At 48.0% G+C, this 14,298-nt stretch overlaps 1 protein-coding gene across 5 annotated transcripts in view; it reads left to right on the top strand.

Moving 5' to 3' along the window:
* The first annotated feature begins 7,522 nt into the window (after window positions 1-7,522).
* Window positions 7,523-14,298, top strand: part of CRTC1 (CREB regulated transcription coactivator 1) — a 50,063-nt gene continuing 43,287 nt past the window's right edge. For 4 of the 5 annotated variants that reach the window (XM_074809111.1, XM_074809115.1, XM_074809114.1 and 1 more), the window contains exon 1: window positions 7,531-7,681. In XM_074809111.1, coding sequence (XP_074665212.1) covers window positions 7,556-7,681 — 126 coding nt within the window. In that variant the 5' untranslated portion in view covers window positions 7,531-7,555. Of the gene's footprint in view, window positions 7,682-14,298 lie in introns of all 5 variants that reach the window. The other variant, XM_074809116.1, reaches the window with a different exon arrangement.

The following is a 14,298-nucleotide window of genomic DNA, read 5'->3' as shown; positions in this document are numbered from 1 at the left end:
CTCGTGTAAGCCACATCAAACCCAGTCAGACGTTTCCACTTCCATGTCTGTGATAAGGTCTTTAGTTGCTGAAACTCTGCAAACTTTAGGGACATTTATCATGTTAGGATTATTGAAGCCAGACTACTGTCAGAATAAATAAAACATGTTTCCCAGTGCAACTCTAATTATGATTTTTAGCCAGTTGTGTAATGTGCAGAACTTTATTTACAATAAATCTTCCAGTTGCTTGCATAAATGAATGAGATTTCATCACTTGTGACTTAAGGACCAGGAAAAGTTAATGTGGCTGAATAAATTTACAGTCTAGCCTGGGTGTGTTGGCATGTCAGGCGAGTGAGGGAGCAGAGCCGGCTAGTGTTGCCTTCCTAAGAGGACTCAGCTATCTTGAATTTCACCTGGGAGCAGATATATATCACACAGACATCTCTCCCTTCAAGTTATTTTCTACAGAGGCAGCTTAGATTCTACTTTGCATTTTAATGGTGAGTAGGCACAGCATCATCCCCCAGACTCCAGAACTTTTGTTTCTCATTCCAAACTAATAACTGAGTTTCAGTAACACAAGTTTGGCACTTTTCAGCTTACTGTTTCAACTTTAGGGAGTTTCACAGAGAAGTTCTACAATTTATTTGTGGGGCAGGTACGATTTCAACATGGAACATTTCATAAAATGAACACGAAATGTGCTTTCTGCTTGGAAACAGCTGCCGGTTTAGCTGCGCAACCTGAAATTAGCCTCAGATTGTAAGACAAAGGGTAAAGGTTTAGTAGGGAGCGATGGTGGGGGCCTGCAGGAGGGCAGCACTGGAGTAGTGTGTGCAGTTTGCAATGGAAAGTAGAAAAGCTGTTAGAGCAAAAGTTACCAGAAGGTTTTATAAGCTGTGGAGAGCAAATCAAAAGGTTCTTGGCTCAGTCCCTGAGGCTTTGCAGTTGCTATTTCACACCCAGGCCCCTGTCACGTAATTAGCTAGAACTAGTTTATATGGCTTCTTAAAAAATGAAAATCTCTTTTGCTTGTTTATGCAGGCTACCAGCCAGTCTGCTTCTGGCTACACTGCTTTCTATCTGGAGCGATTCCTTTGAAGTCACTGGGGTTGCACTACATTAACACTGGAGTACCTAGAGCAGAATTTATCCTTTTAGCTGAGCTTAATAGTTTTGATGTGTATCTTCCGGTCACAGTGCTTTGAAAAATGTACTAAAAAGCATTTTACATATGGTTATCTGATGTTTGTAATCGGGCTGCTAATCTGTGTCTCCATACAAAGTTTGCAATTATTAGCTTTAAATGCATCCTTTTTTTTTTTTTTTTTTCCCCTCCTCACCATGACCTGGGGTCTTGTTTACACATTCGATCCTCCTTACAGATGTAGATTTACTCTTTGGCGGTATCAATACTTGCATTCAGTATTAGTGCCTTAAGGATAGTGGTTTACAACTGGATTTAGAAGGAATGTATGAATTTCACTGAGATTTGGAAGAGAGAAATCTGCCTTGCAGTGCAGTTTGCATGTCTGGACCTTCATTTTGCATGCTTCGGGGTTCTCACGTGATGAAAGCTTCCTTAAGCCAAAAGCATGTACTTGTTAATTCTTAGGAAGCAAATCAGAGCACATACCCTGGAAGGGGTCAGGTTTAGTCCCTGGATGAGCAGAGATGCTCTCCACCTGCAAGCACACTTGCGGTTGCCCGTGCGTTGTGCAGGCTGGGGCAGCCATCCCACGCAGCCTTCCATGGGGCTGCACCGTGCTCGAGGCTTTTCCTGGGGGCATCGGAGTCTTTCTGAGAGCCTGGTGCGTTCTGCTGGACCGCAGCTGCCGCAGTTATGCTGGGGGTGAGAGGAGGAAGGAAGAGGGACCCCATCCTTCCTGCTTTTGTTGGCGGTATTAACCTCAAAATGTGTCCACCCGTGTACGACCATCAAAGCAAACCTTGATCCCAGGCCAGATGTTGGGCAGGTTTTCAGCTCCAGGCTTGCAGTGGAGAACCTCCCATTTTCAGAGTGAAAAACAAGTTGTTACATTCCTTCTGAGGCTTTTTCAGGACAGCAATTAGAATTTGAGTGACTCGCTGCTGCTATCCAAGAGGCCCGAAAGGAACTTCTTCGAAATGCACTTCTCTGGAGAAAGGGATCCTTCACCTGCAAAGCCCGGAGACTCACAAGTAGTGCAGGGCATTCTGTGAGGCACTTAAGGTGGTATTCCAGTCCAGTGTTTGCTGTTAAACCTAAGTGGAGGTATTTTGCTGAAATAGGGTTTAATGAAGTTGCCGTGTACTGACGTGCTCTGCTGAATTGCAGCTACAGCCAGCAACCAGATCCACGCTACAGGCTTTGCAAGAGGAACCTGCCAGTGTCCCTGAAAAATAACATGGATTTCTCCCTTGTCAAATTTGGCAGGTTTATCAATGCAGCTTGTTTTGCTTCGGTAGCAGGAAGAGGGAGGGAGAAAGGAGACGCTTTTCCTTTGTGGCTACAAAAGAGTTTTGCAAGCATGGCTGCGCTGTAGAAGAAATGAATTGCAGCTAGGGCACGCTGCTGTTCCCGTCCCAGCAAAGCCGTCCTCGTAGAGACCTCCCCTGTGCTGCGTTTGCACACCTTGTTCACTTGGTGTGCAAATGAAATCGGTGGGCGTAGGGCAAAGAGAACAGCTCAGTCTCAGAAGTCACAAAAACGGGACTACTGTGGTGGTTGCTTAGTCTCCTGCTGAGAAATCGAATTTCTGTAACGCTCCAACTTCACTGAGAGTGAAATGATTGAAATTCAGGAGCTGCCTGAATTTGGCTGGCATGTTTGTCGAACTGTTCATCAGGTTTTCATGCAAAAATTACCCGTACCTGCAAGAAAACACACTGAGTTTTTCTTCACCCTGAGATTTATTTATTTTTAATACCTTCAGTATGAAAATCGAGCCTTTAACTTGTAGGTGAACGTCTGTCCTAAGGCATGGAATGAGCAGAGGTTGGTTTTGCACTGGGATGGGAACCAGAGGAGTACGCAGGTAGTTGACTCCGTGGAGCCTGCTAGCCCCAGTTGAAGCTAACGGTTCGTAGTATCGTATTTATTTCTGCTGGAGTATAGTAGGAGAGAGCAGGACAAGGCCTGATCCCCGAGCGGATTCACACCAGGGATTGTTGCCTACCCTATAGCTGTTTTATTATACACGAGTGCTCCGGAAACGTCTGCAAAAAACTTTGGATTTCAAATCTGTTACTTGTGACCCTTTTAGCACACGTGTCTGAAGCTGAACCATGAAATTTAAAAAGAAAATATTTTCTGCTACTTTATATATAGAATATCACCAAATTCTCTGAACTTGGATTTGACAGAAGGCTATGGAAGGAAACATCTTGCTCTCCGACATGCTTCTCTGTCTGATCTACAATTTGATTTGCAATGGTGTAATCTCTTGGTGGTAAAAAAGTATTTCCCGGTTTCCTGTTTGTTTCAGTAAAGTGCACGATTCTTACCGGTGCCTCCCTTTTTAGTGCTGACTGTGAATGTACCTGGGTAAGATACTCTGCCGACCGTCTGAGTGTTATCTTTGGAAAGACATGAAGTGGCTGCTGCTTCACCGGCTCACCACATCACCTCAGCATCATGGGAATACTTCTTGCTTCAGGGTGGCACGAAGCCAAGCCTTGATTCTGGGAAAAATAACCGTAACAGAATCCTCTGTGTGGTTGCCAAAGTATTTCAGAGCACCAGAAGATATGACTTGTAGAAATGAGAATAATATCTTTTAGCAGTCAGTGTTTGCTTGCTTTCTGTAGTTTTAGAATTTACAGGGAACAATAAAGAAACTAAACGGGAAGGATGACCAGGGAATATTGGTATGGAGAGCAGAACGCAGCTTTCTGTGCCACTGTGAGTTAGTTGGCTTGGGCTGCTCATCAGATTTGATGAGTGGTGTAGAGAGGGTAATTCAGGTGCTTTCATCTGCCCTCTGGAAACAAGGATATCTTAAATTAAAGAAGTGGTCACAAATTCCAAGCGAAACGAGAATGTTTTGCTGCTGAAAGCACAATTTGGAGCTCAGTTCAAAATGACATTGGAACTAGGGACTCTGTGGACTTCACAGGATATTCTTCTCTGAGGATAATGGGAACGTCAACAGGAACATGAAGTAGGAAGTGTGAGAGATCAAAATCTTTGTGTCTGTAGGCAAAAAAAAAAGTCAGCTTGTTTGTCGATCAAGGCACAATCTCATGCTGTCTGTTGTTGTGTAAGTTGTTCAACCTCACACCTTCCTCTGAAGCCTCCAAGGGAGAATACGGAAGTAGCTGGATCTCGTCTGCCAGAGCAATTCCAAAGGACCTGGAGGATAACAAACAAGTGATAAGTAAACACAACCTCCTCCCTGCAACCCGCTTGCTCTCGGCTGTGTCTGCTCTGAGAAGCTGCAGGTTGCTCAGTAAGGAGCTGTTTGCAGCAAAAGCAGATGTGAACACAACAGCCCGGTCCTCCGATGACTCTTTGTTTGCTTCAGAGCGAAGCTCTGATTCTCAGTTACAAGAAACTTTTTCATAACACGTCTGGAAGGCTGGGGGAGACAGAGCTGCTGTCTCAGGGGAGCCCATCGCAGCTTTCTAGTGAGATCAAGTTGTTCTCACATGGCCCCATATGTGCTCAAGGTGAAGACGGCAGGAGACATAAATAATACTTATGGTATGAGCTCATCATTTTGTCAAATGCATGGTATATCTCCTTCGGTGGAGGAAGAAGGAAACCTGGCACCCGTCTAAAAGGTCTCCTTGCCAATGCCTTAATGCAGTCAAGATTTACATTGTCTGCTAGGTCATGCACTTAGCAGCCATTCAGATCCACCCACACCCCAAAACGTGGAGCTGTGAGTGGGTGAGAAATTCCAGAAGCAACTCGGCAAACACAAATGTTGTATTGAAGAGAGGTTCGTTACGCAAACTGTTTTAAAACCGGAGAATTTAAGAACAGAAGCGGGGTCCAGGTTGCACACTGGAATTCAATCTGATAAAGCTGCACAGGCAAAACAATAAGAAAAGGGAGCCTTCTTAAGGGAGGAAGTTGTAGCCCCCCCCCTCTGCCTCCCTGGCCATCTGCATTCCTTCCCTGCGAACCACGAGCAGGAGCAGCCGTCGGAGGGGAGATTTCACTCTCTTCAATCTCAGGAGATCCAAGAGGGGAAAATTTATCAAGTTTCATCTTAGGCACTTAATCTTTTGGTGCTAGAGAAGAGGCAGAGTGGCAGCTGGGTCACTAGATGTTTGATAATACCACCTATGGTATTAAATCCAGGATAACTCAACAAATTATTTATCATCGTTTCGCTTCTCAAGCAAAACCGATGTGGATAATAGGTATCTTAGCGTTCAATCTTTGTGATTTATATGCTTTTAGCATGACAGGCCAATTTTGCAGGTCATACGCTGTTCATGTACACAGCTAGAGGGTATTTAACTGAATATGCGTGCCGGTTGTTTATTCCTGGTGAAAAATGCAAGAAGTGGTTAGCCTAACATCTGCCAGGAATGACAGAGGAAGGCTGAGCCTGCCAGGGCCTGGATGATCTTCTGAGTCCCAGCTCTGTTTTCTGCGATGGTATCTCATACCATTTTATAAACTCTTAAGTGCAAGCTGGCAACTAGAATTTAGGGTAGGACGTGACTTTGTGGCTAATACTAATCCTGACAGTTGCTGAACTGAGTTTCATCCATCCATCTTTAACAGCCTTGCAGCGGTGGATAATTATAATCTCTTGATTTTTACGTGGGCAGGAAATGCTTGTAAATGACTGGTAAACTGACTGACCCAAGGCCACAAAGGTGATCAGTAGTGGAAGTGAGAGCGGAGTCTAATTTCTTTGATCTGATAGTTCAGCCGTGACAGGATTTGGTTACTGGAGTAAGCACTGTTCAGGGGCAGAGCGACGCACCAAAAAAAGCAGAATGTCCACTTTATCTCTGTCGCTTTGTAAAAAATAAAGCGTAAAGGGCAACGTGTGGGTGTTGGGAATCAGTACTGTCAGGATTTATTACTGCCTAATGCGTGTGTCCTGCATATCACAGTGCTTTGCACCCGTCTGATGTTAACACAGCTGGAATCAATGGCTTAGCAGCCTAAGCTTGTGTTTCGAAACGGCTGGACTCCCTCGAACTGCCCGCTCACATCCCAGCAGGGTCATCTCCTCCTGTCATCCCGTCCCCGTGACAGATCCGCTGCGTCCCACACACATCACCGCCTGCGTCGGCCAAGGTCCTGACTCCTCGGCAAGGGGGAACAAGCCTCTGGTGGTGTTGACGTAGAATTGGGGTTCACCGGGAAGAAGTCTGTGTCTTCAGGACGCCCCAGGAGAGGGAGAAGGGTGGAGCTGGAGGCGCTCGCAGGAGTTTGGCAGCGAAGACGTGCTTGCGTGGGAGGACTGTGCCGTTTTGTTCTGCGTAGTTTAGAACAGAGCTGCAGTAGCACCTTCTGCTTCGCTGTACAACACACCTAAACGGTCCAGGAAAAGGGGAGACTTTCCCCAATCGCTAAACCCTTCCCACAAATAACACCTTTACTTGGTACCTTGGTACTAGATCTCTGCTCTACAGGTATCGCCTGTCTTGTAGCTTCATTTATCTCGCAGGAAGAGGCAGCAATCGCCGTTGCTGATCTTAAAAGACTCGCTAATTAATTGGAAGCTTGTTTTCCTCTCCCTTTCTTTCCCTGCTGCACAGGCGGCTCCATCCCAGCACGAGCAGGTGGATGAAGAGGAGCTGGGTAACTTTTTCACCTCACGACTGAACAGGGCCCAGCCTGAACTGTGGGAGGTGCTGGGACAACCGGGTCGTGCAGGAAATTCTCCCGACTCCATCTTCTGAAGGGGGAAAACCCCCTCTGAGATAAGCGCACTAACCTCTCAGTAACTCCAGAAAAAAATGTAATTTTTAGAGATTTGGGGTTTACGTCCCACTTCAGGGTAAGGAGTTTGCTGTTTGAGTGCGCAGTGGGGACACACGAAGGCAGACCCCCCTTTTTCCAGCTGGCATCCCCCACTCCCGCCAGGCTCCGTGGCCAGGCCGGCTCGCGGTGCTGCGGAGGACACGGGAGACGACACGAAGGACCGCGACAAGTTTGGGCGGGAAGAGCCCTCAGCCGCGACGCGCGGGGCCTGGCGGGGACGCCAGCGAGCTCCGGAGGAGGCTGCTGCGGCCCCAAGCGAGCCGCCCCCCGGGAAAACACAACGAAAGCGACGGGAACGGGGAGGGGGCGGCGGTAGGAGCGGAGAGACACCGGCCCCGCCGCCGCCGCCGCCTCAGCGCGCCCGGCCGGCCCCGCGCGTGCGCGCCGCGCGCCCCCTCCCCACGCACGTCGCCGGGGGAAGCCCCTGCACTGCGCAGGCGCGGCGCCGGCCGCCTCCTCCCGCGCGCGCCGCCGGCGGCCCCGCGCATGCGCCCCTCCGCCCCCTCACCGCCCCCTCCCGCCCCGCGCCGCCGCCGCGCAGGCGCGTTGCAGCCCCCCGCCCGCCCGGCCGGCCCGCCCGGCGCATGCGCCTCGCCCCCTCCGGCGCGGGGAGGGGGATGCGGACGGGGGAAGATGGCGGCCTCGAACAACCCGCGGAAATTCAGCGAGAAGATCGCGCTGCACAACCAGAAGCAGGCGGAGGAGACGGCGGCCTTCGAGGAGGTCATGAAGGACCTGAGCCTGACCCGCGCCCACCGGGTGAGCCGGCGCTATCCACCGCCCGCCCGCCTGCCCGCCTGCGCGCGCGCGCCCCCGCCGCCGCCCGGCGCGCACGCCCCCGGTGGAGGCGGGAAGGGGGGGGGCAGTGGGGGGGGAGGGGCGGCGCCCCCCGCGGTGCCCCCCTCAGCCCGGGGGCAGCGGCGGCGCGCGGCGGGCGGGGCGGCGGGCAGCGCCCCCTGGCGGGGGCGGGCGGGGCCCGCGGGCGGGGGGCCGCGCGCCCCCCCCCCCCCCCCCCCCCCCCCCCTCCGGTTACCCCCCCCCCCGTCCCCCCCCGTCCCCGTTTCCCCGGCACCGGGCCCGGCCGGTGCATCCTCCGGAGAGTGGCACCTGCCGCCAGGCGGGACAGCTCCGGGCGGCGGGGGCAGGTGCGCTGTGCGGGGCTCTCGGGGCAGGGCCTGGCGGCGAGGGGAGCCCCCGGGGCAGGGTCGGGGCAGCCGCCTCACGTCTGCGCCAGAGCGGGCCCGACTGCGGGGCGGGGGGGGACTCCTCTGGGCTGGGCTGGGTCGGGGGGGACCTCCACTCCCCTTGGACGGGCCTGAGGAGGGGCCCGGTCCCTCACCCGGGACAGGCCCAGGTCTGAGGGGGGGCTCGGGTCTGAGGGGATCCCGGTCCCTCGCTCTGGGACAGGGCCCAGGTCTGAGGGGGGGGCCCGATGCCTCCCCCTGGACAGGCTCAGATCTGAGGGGGGGGTCTCGGTTCCTCACCGCGGGGCAGGCTCAGATCTGAGGGGGGGTCTCGGTTCCTCACCCCGGGGCAGGCCCACGTCTGAGGGGACGTCCCGGTTCCTTCACTCGGGACTGAGGGGTGGTCCCGGTTCCTCACCCGGGCCAGGCCCAGATCTGATGGGGGGGGGGTCCCGGTTCCTTCCCCAAGGGCTAAGGGGGTTCCCAGTTCCTCACCCTGAGACAGGTCCTGGGTCTGAGGAGGGGTCCCGGTTCCTCAGCGCAGGACAGGCCCAGGTTGGGGCGGGGGGGTCCCAGCCTTGCACCCACCTGCCTCAGGGCCCTGCGGAGCATCCGCTGCTCCTTCAGGTTTCCCGCTGCGGGGGTGTGGGGGCACGGGGCCCCCACGGGTGCGCAGAGACCCCACGGGAGCTGCCGGACTTGGTGTCACTCATGTTGTTCCTGTTACACTCCGGTTGTCGTAGGTGCAAATTGCTGCACTCCCAAATCCTCTCTGGCTTCTGATGTCTCTGCAAAGCCCATCTGCAGAAATTACCGGCAGAACAAATGCGCTTTCTGAACATCAGATGCCTTTTCTGGTTTAGATACAGGGATGTCAGAGCTCTTTCGTATGGTTCTTGTCTCACCTGCTTGTGTCAACACTTTTGTTTTTCTTTTAACTGTTTGAAGAAAATTTACGGTCTTGTTTGTGGCTGAACCTTTGTAGAGTGGGAACAAGAAAACGTACCGTTGGATTTGCAGTAAAATGTTTCCTTTTGTTCCTCTGTGTCAGGATAGGGTAAATATTTGTTTTGAATTGGTGCTGGTCAGATGTGAAAGAGAGACATCCTGCTTCTGTCGCCTCCCGCTTGGGAAGGTGCGAGGCCGAAGCTTTGCTCATGCTGAACTCTTTGTTGATGTTTCATAGAGGATGCTGTTAGAGTTACTGTCAGTTGAGAGGACAATTCAGAGATGTTTGCGGTCGCTGGAGTCGCCTTGTTTCTTGCACCTCTGTCGTGTAGCTCAGTACCCCGGGATTTTGCCTTTTGGTGGTCAGTCCTTGGCTGCCACTCCAGAGCTGGGTATTGAGAGAGAGAGTTCCTCAAGTCTGCAATTACAGGTTGTCCTTCAATTAGCTCTTATGTTTAGCATTCACCTTGCGCGAGATAAGTCAGAATCCTAATTCGTTTTCTCCTGAATCTGCCTGTTCCTAACCCAGGTTTTGCAGATGGAAACCCATCTTATTTTCAAGAACCTGGTATTGAGAAAAGGACCCAAGATTAATAAGTTGTCTGAGGATTCTGGGTACTGAAGTGATGGAAACACTGACCAAATAGCTGAGTAAAATGTCTCCTTTGTAGACTTTTTCTTCTAAATTCCATGATTTCATCTGTGTTTAAAATGCAGTATAAAGCAAAAGGGGTTAAGCACAACTTTGCTGTTTGCTCTCATTTTCATTTGGCAACCAACACTTTGCTGTCAGTTTGAAAATGCGTTACTCAGTTTGTGGAAGCAGCCCAAAATTTCTGTTGCCTTTTCATTATTAGTAATTGTCTTTTTGCAATGTTTACCATCTTGTCTCTTTTCTTGTTAGTTACTGGTCGTAGCAGAGGCAGAGAACTACTGCTCCACCATTTCTTGTGCATACACATGCTGTTTCTGACTTGGTAATCTTCCACCTATTTATACCGTTCGATCCATCGGAGATTTTTAAGTTATGATACGTCTTTCTTGCCCAGGACAAAACAGAGCATGATATTAACTCCTTTCTCTATGGCCCTGACCATTCAGTTGGAAAAAAAGGAAATCCTTTGCAAAATAAATCGCTTTGGTTTCAAAAGTGTTCTGCTGTTCTCAGGAGCAACAAAGTCCTGTCTTTCAGCTGGCAAATTCAAGAATGCATTTTGGCTTTTCTGGGAGACAGAGACCTTGCGGAGAGCCATGGAGGTGGGCGGCCGATAGAAGCACTGGAGCTGCTTAATTGTCTTGTGAGTGGGACCTTGGTGTTTATAATCCAGAGATTTCTGCGAGTCCCATAGTAACAAAGTGGGTGAGAAGAGGGGGAGGGTTTTTTTTTCTGGGTGACATTGACTCCTGTATTTTGCTTGTGGTTCTGCTCCTTTCCTTTTTTATGTGAAGCGGGGAATTTCAGAACTGCGCTGATTTCTGGGTTTTAAGGACGGGTTGTTTACCAGGGCCTACTCTCAATTTCTGTTGTAACGCAGCCCGGTGGTGCTTGCTGCGTTGCATGAATTTACTCATACAAGGCTGTCGCTGCCCTTTAAAATTGTAATTAACACAACATTAACATGCAGGATAACACAGATAGTGCTGAACTCTTCAAATACTAGAGAATGTAAGATTTTTTAAAGACAATTTGGGCATAGCTTGTGACCTGCATTTTAAAGGTGGTTCTTGTTCAGTTGGAGATGTTCTCAGGTTTTCAGGATTTTTTTTTTTTAATATACGTTGTTAAAGTCACTTAGTTTTGAGGGATTTCAGCCGGAGCTGTGTTTGAGCTCCCTCTTATGGACCTTGTAGTTTTTCCTTAAAAAAATAAAAGACACCCCCCCCCAAACCCCCTAACTCCAAAAACCTGCCCGCCAGTGCTGTCTCCCAGCCCCACCTGCCTGGAGAGCTGTGCTGATGTTGATGGTACTGGAGTGAAAACAGGGAAGAAAAACCAGATTAATGGTGATGTTTGGAAATATTCTGCAGAATTGCAGCACCGCTTATACAGTCTTTTCCTGCACACAAAGCCCCCCCCGTGCAGGCAACTTGTGGAAGGTGTCTCAGTGAGCTACTACTGACAGCTCTTCTCGAAAAGAGGATCTTTAGTAATAACCTGTATTCCTCAGTGACACAAAACTTATTTTCTGTGTTCCCAAGTACATAATTCAATGCTTTGTCAATCCGTATGATGGTGGCTGACAGGGTTTGTTTGTGTATTTTCAGGTGTTACCAAAAGGTGTGCGTGCCTGCGTTGCTTTTTCGAGTTCTTGAAAACTATGTGAAGTAAAAAGTCGGTGTTTATATTTTAAACCTGAATATTTTTAATATGAAGATCCCGTTTTAGTTTAATTTTTTCAAGTGGAATACATTGCAATGGCATAGCTATCCATAGATGGCCATTTGGCTGAAGTGAAATTAAATAAAAATCAAGCAAAAACCCCATAGTTTGTATTTGTGTGTACGACACATACAGAGGCACACACCTCCCTGTAGCAAAATTTGTACTTGTGTATGAGATAGTCACTCATTTACTTGTTCAAAATGGCTCTTTGTACATTCACAGATCATCATTCGATGTTGATAGTATGCAAAACAGTATTTAAAAGCTTAGTTAAATCAGGAATGCTAATCTGTGGCTTTAAAAATGAGAAACACTAATGATGATGATACAGTGCTGCAATGTTTCCTAATGTATTCAGCATGTTTTTATTAAATAATTTGATAAAAAAGAAATTCCTGACTACATAATAGTATTTTTGAATGCCTGAAAGATATTAAAGAAATACATCAAAATCAGGGCTGAGCCCTCCAAGCACGGAGATGAATACTTTCAGCTGGCAGTAGTTTTGTTCAAGTTAATAGTATCGTGAGTTTCTCTCAGAACAGAAATGTTAATTTGTCAAGCTCTAGATGGTGTTTTTCTTCTTTGTTACTTCCCCAGATAGAGGGTTTGGACCCTGAATTTGTGCATTTCCAGACCAAGAAATAGGTTGCTTGGGCTTCACCTGTGATCTTCCTCTAATTCCTCCGATGAAGCAGGACACAGACCCAAGTCAGTTGGTTTCCTCACTGCCAGATTCGCTCCCCACATCTCTGCTGGCTGTGGGCATCCTCCTTCTTTTGACAAACACGGGCTGGGCCGGTAACCGCACTGAGCGTGCTGAACTAACGGTGCAGTCTCGTTAATTCTTTGAGAGAATTACTGTAAATCAGAGAGTGAAAATGCCGAGGTGAGCTACCACAGGGGCACAAAGAATCTCTTCTTGTGCAACACTCGGCTTTCCCTAAGGCGTCTGAGCTGTCCAAGGTAAACACACGAGTCGGCTTCTGATATGCCATGCTGGAGAGCTCGCATACTTCAGTTAGCAGTGTAATGTTTCTCCTGGTAGACCCAGTCAGGTTTTTGTTGTGTTTAAAAAAGAAAAAAAAAAGACTTTTTTTATTATTATTCCATCATTACCATGCGTTACAGCTGCTTGCTTCAGCTCTCAGACAAAGTCTTTTTCTGTGCAGTGGCCAAGTCTTTCTGTTTTAATGATGGAGCAAAGCTATGAAGGATCTGTAGGCACGTGAAACTAGGGTTGTACAACCGCTGTATTTCAATGTATTAATTGTAATTCACAGGATGAACATGTGGAACTCGGCTCAGCGTGCTGCGTTTCAGTTTTCTTTAGCTTCAGCAGTGAAGAGCATTTGTGGTAATTTGCATTTATAGAAGCTACTCATTTAGTAAGAGAATACGTTCTTAAGGTTATGTACAGTCAGTTTTTCCAACTCTTTGAGGGTGAATTGGGGTTTTCCCTTGAAGAGAATTACTGAGCTGCAAAGCCGTTCTTGCAGAGGTGATCTTTGCCTGTAGTTAAGATCCTGAAAAGTTTTAGGTCTAGATACTGATTTTCTTGGTCTTGTTTTTACAAACTGAAGTATGTGGTTTTGATGACTCTGAGTTATAGTTGCGAATATAGGAGCTACAAACCTCCTGTAGAAGCTAGAGAAGGCAAAACCATCAGTCAACAGGAGGAGTTGATGCTGTGTTAATCTGAATTACGTGCTGGCATCAGTAGAAGGGCAGAGGTGGATGAGTGTTCTCTGCGTAAGTAAAGCATTAAACCACAAAACGATACAACAGGAGTCGTTTCTTAAAGCAGTTTTCAAGAATATGTTGTACTGAAAAGTGATTTTAGTAGCAGTGTGGCCTAGGCAAAAACTTTCTTCAGTACCTGATAGATGAAACAGAAAAGAGCTGTTCTTTACACAGTGGAAAAAAAAAAAAAGGAGAGGTGAAACCCCTAAGCCCTGGAAAGCCCATAATGTGATTGTGTGAGGATGCCCTGTTGAAAACCATTTTTAACTGTAGTCAGGTTTCTCAATCAGATGACTTTATTTGGTTATTTTTTTTTTAAACCATATAAACTACATTTTAATTTTTCTAACCGTCTTGGATTACCTGTGCTGATTTGGAAGCAACGTTTATTTTAATCTGCCGTTCATCAAACGGCTACTTCTAGCACTAACTCTTTGTTTTCAGGTTTATAATCAATTTATTCATGTCATTGACTTTAGTTATGAAGCATTATTATCAAGATCAAGACCCTGATTCTTTGCTGAGGCAGCAGCATCGTGCATGTTTAAGCTTTTACTCCTGTGGCTGCCCAGCGCCGTGTTAACGTGAGCTCCGGTACGGCCGTGCGGTGGGTTGCACCGGGGGTTGACTGTATTAAATCAAACCAATGGGCTTGGGGTTTTTTTGAGGTGAGCTTTAGCCCAGGCAGTTTCCTGCTCTGACTAGACATGTAAGTTGTTCCGTTAGAAATTATTGAGCATTTCTAGACACTTTCATTGTAGGGGTAATAAAATACTAATTTGGCAAAAAGTAGATGTCATCTCAAAAATGATCAATAGGGATTTAAACAAAATGTCTTAAAGGCTAAATATTTGGTTTTGGTTTTTATTATCTATCTCTAATTGCAAAGGAGCATTTTCTTCAGTGGCGTTATAGTGGTTTTGTCAGACAGCATCGATCAGTCTCTAATGGTACGTTCCACTCTGGCATCAATACTTCTGTACCTCAAGTAGGAGCTGAAGCTGAAGTATACTTTGGGGCACTTTTCAGCAAATGTAACACTGTATCTTTTTTTTAAAAAAAAGGCAGATATGCTTTTCTTTTTTTTAAAGTAACATTTCTGGTTGTGATGGCTGGAA

This window comes from Strix aluco, chromosome 29 (assembly GCF_031877795.1).
Source record: "Strix aluco isolate bStrAlu1 chromosome 29, bStrAlu1.hap1, whole genome shotgun sequence".
Classification (NCBI taxonomy): Eukaryota; Metazoa; Chordata; class Aves; order Strigiformes; family Strigidae; genus Strix; species Strix aluco.
This window is presented reverse-complemented; position numbering and strand designations above follow the sequence as displayed.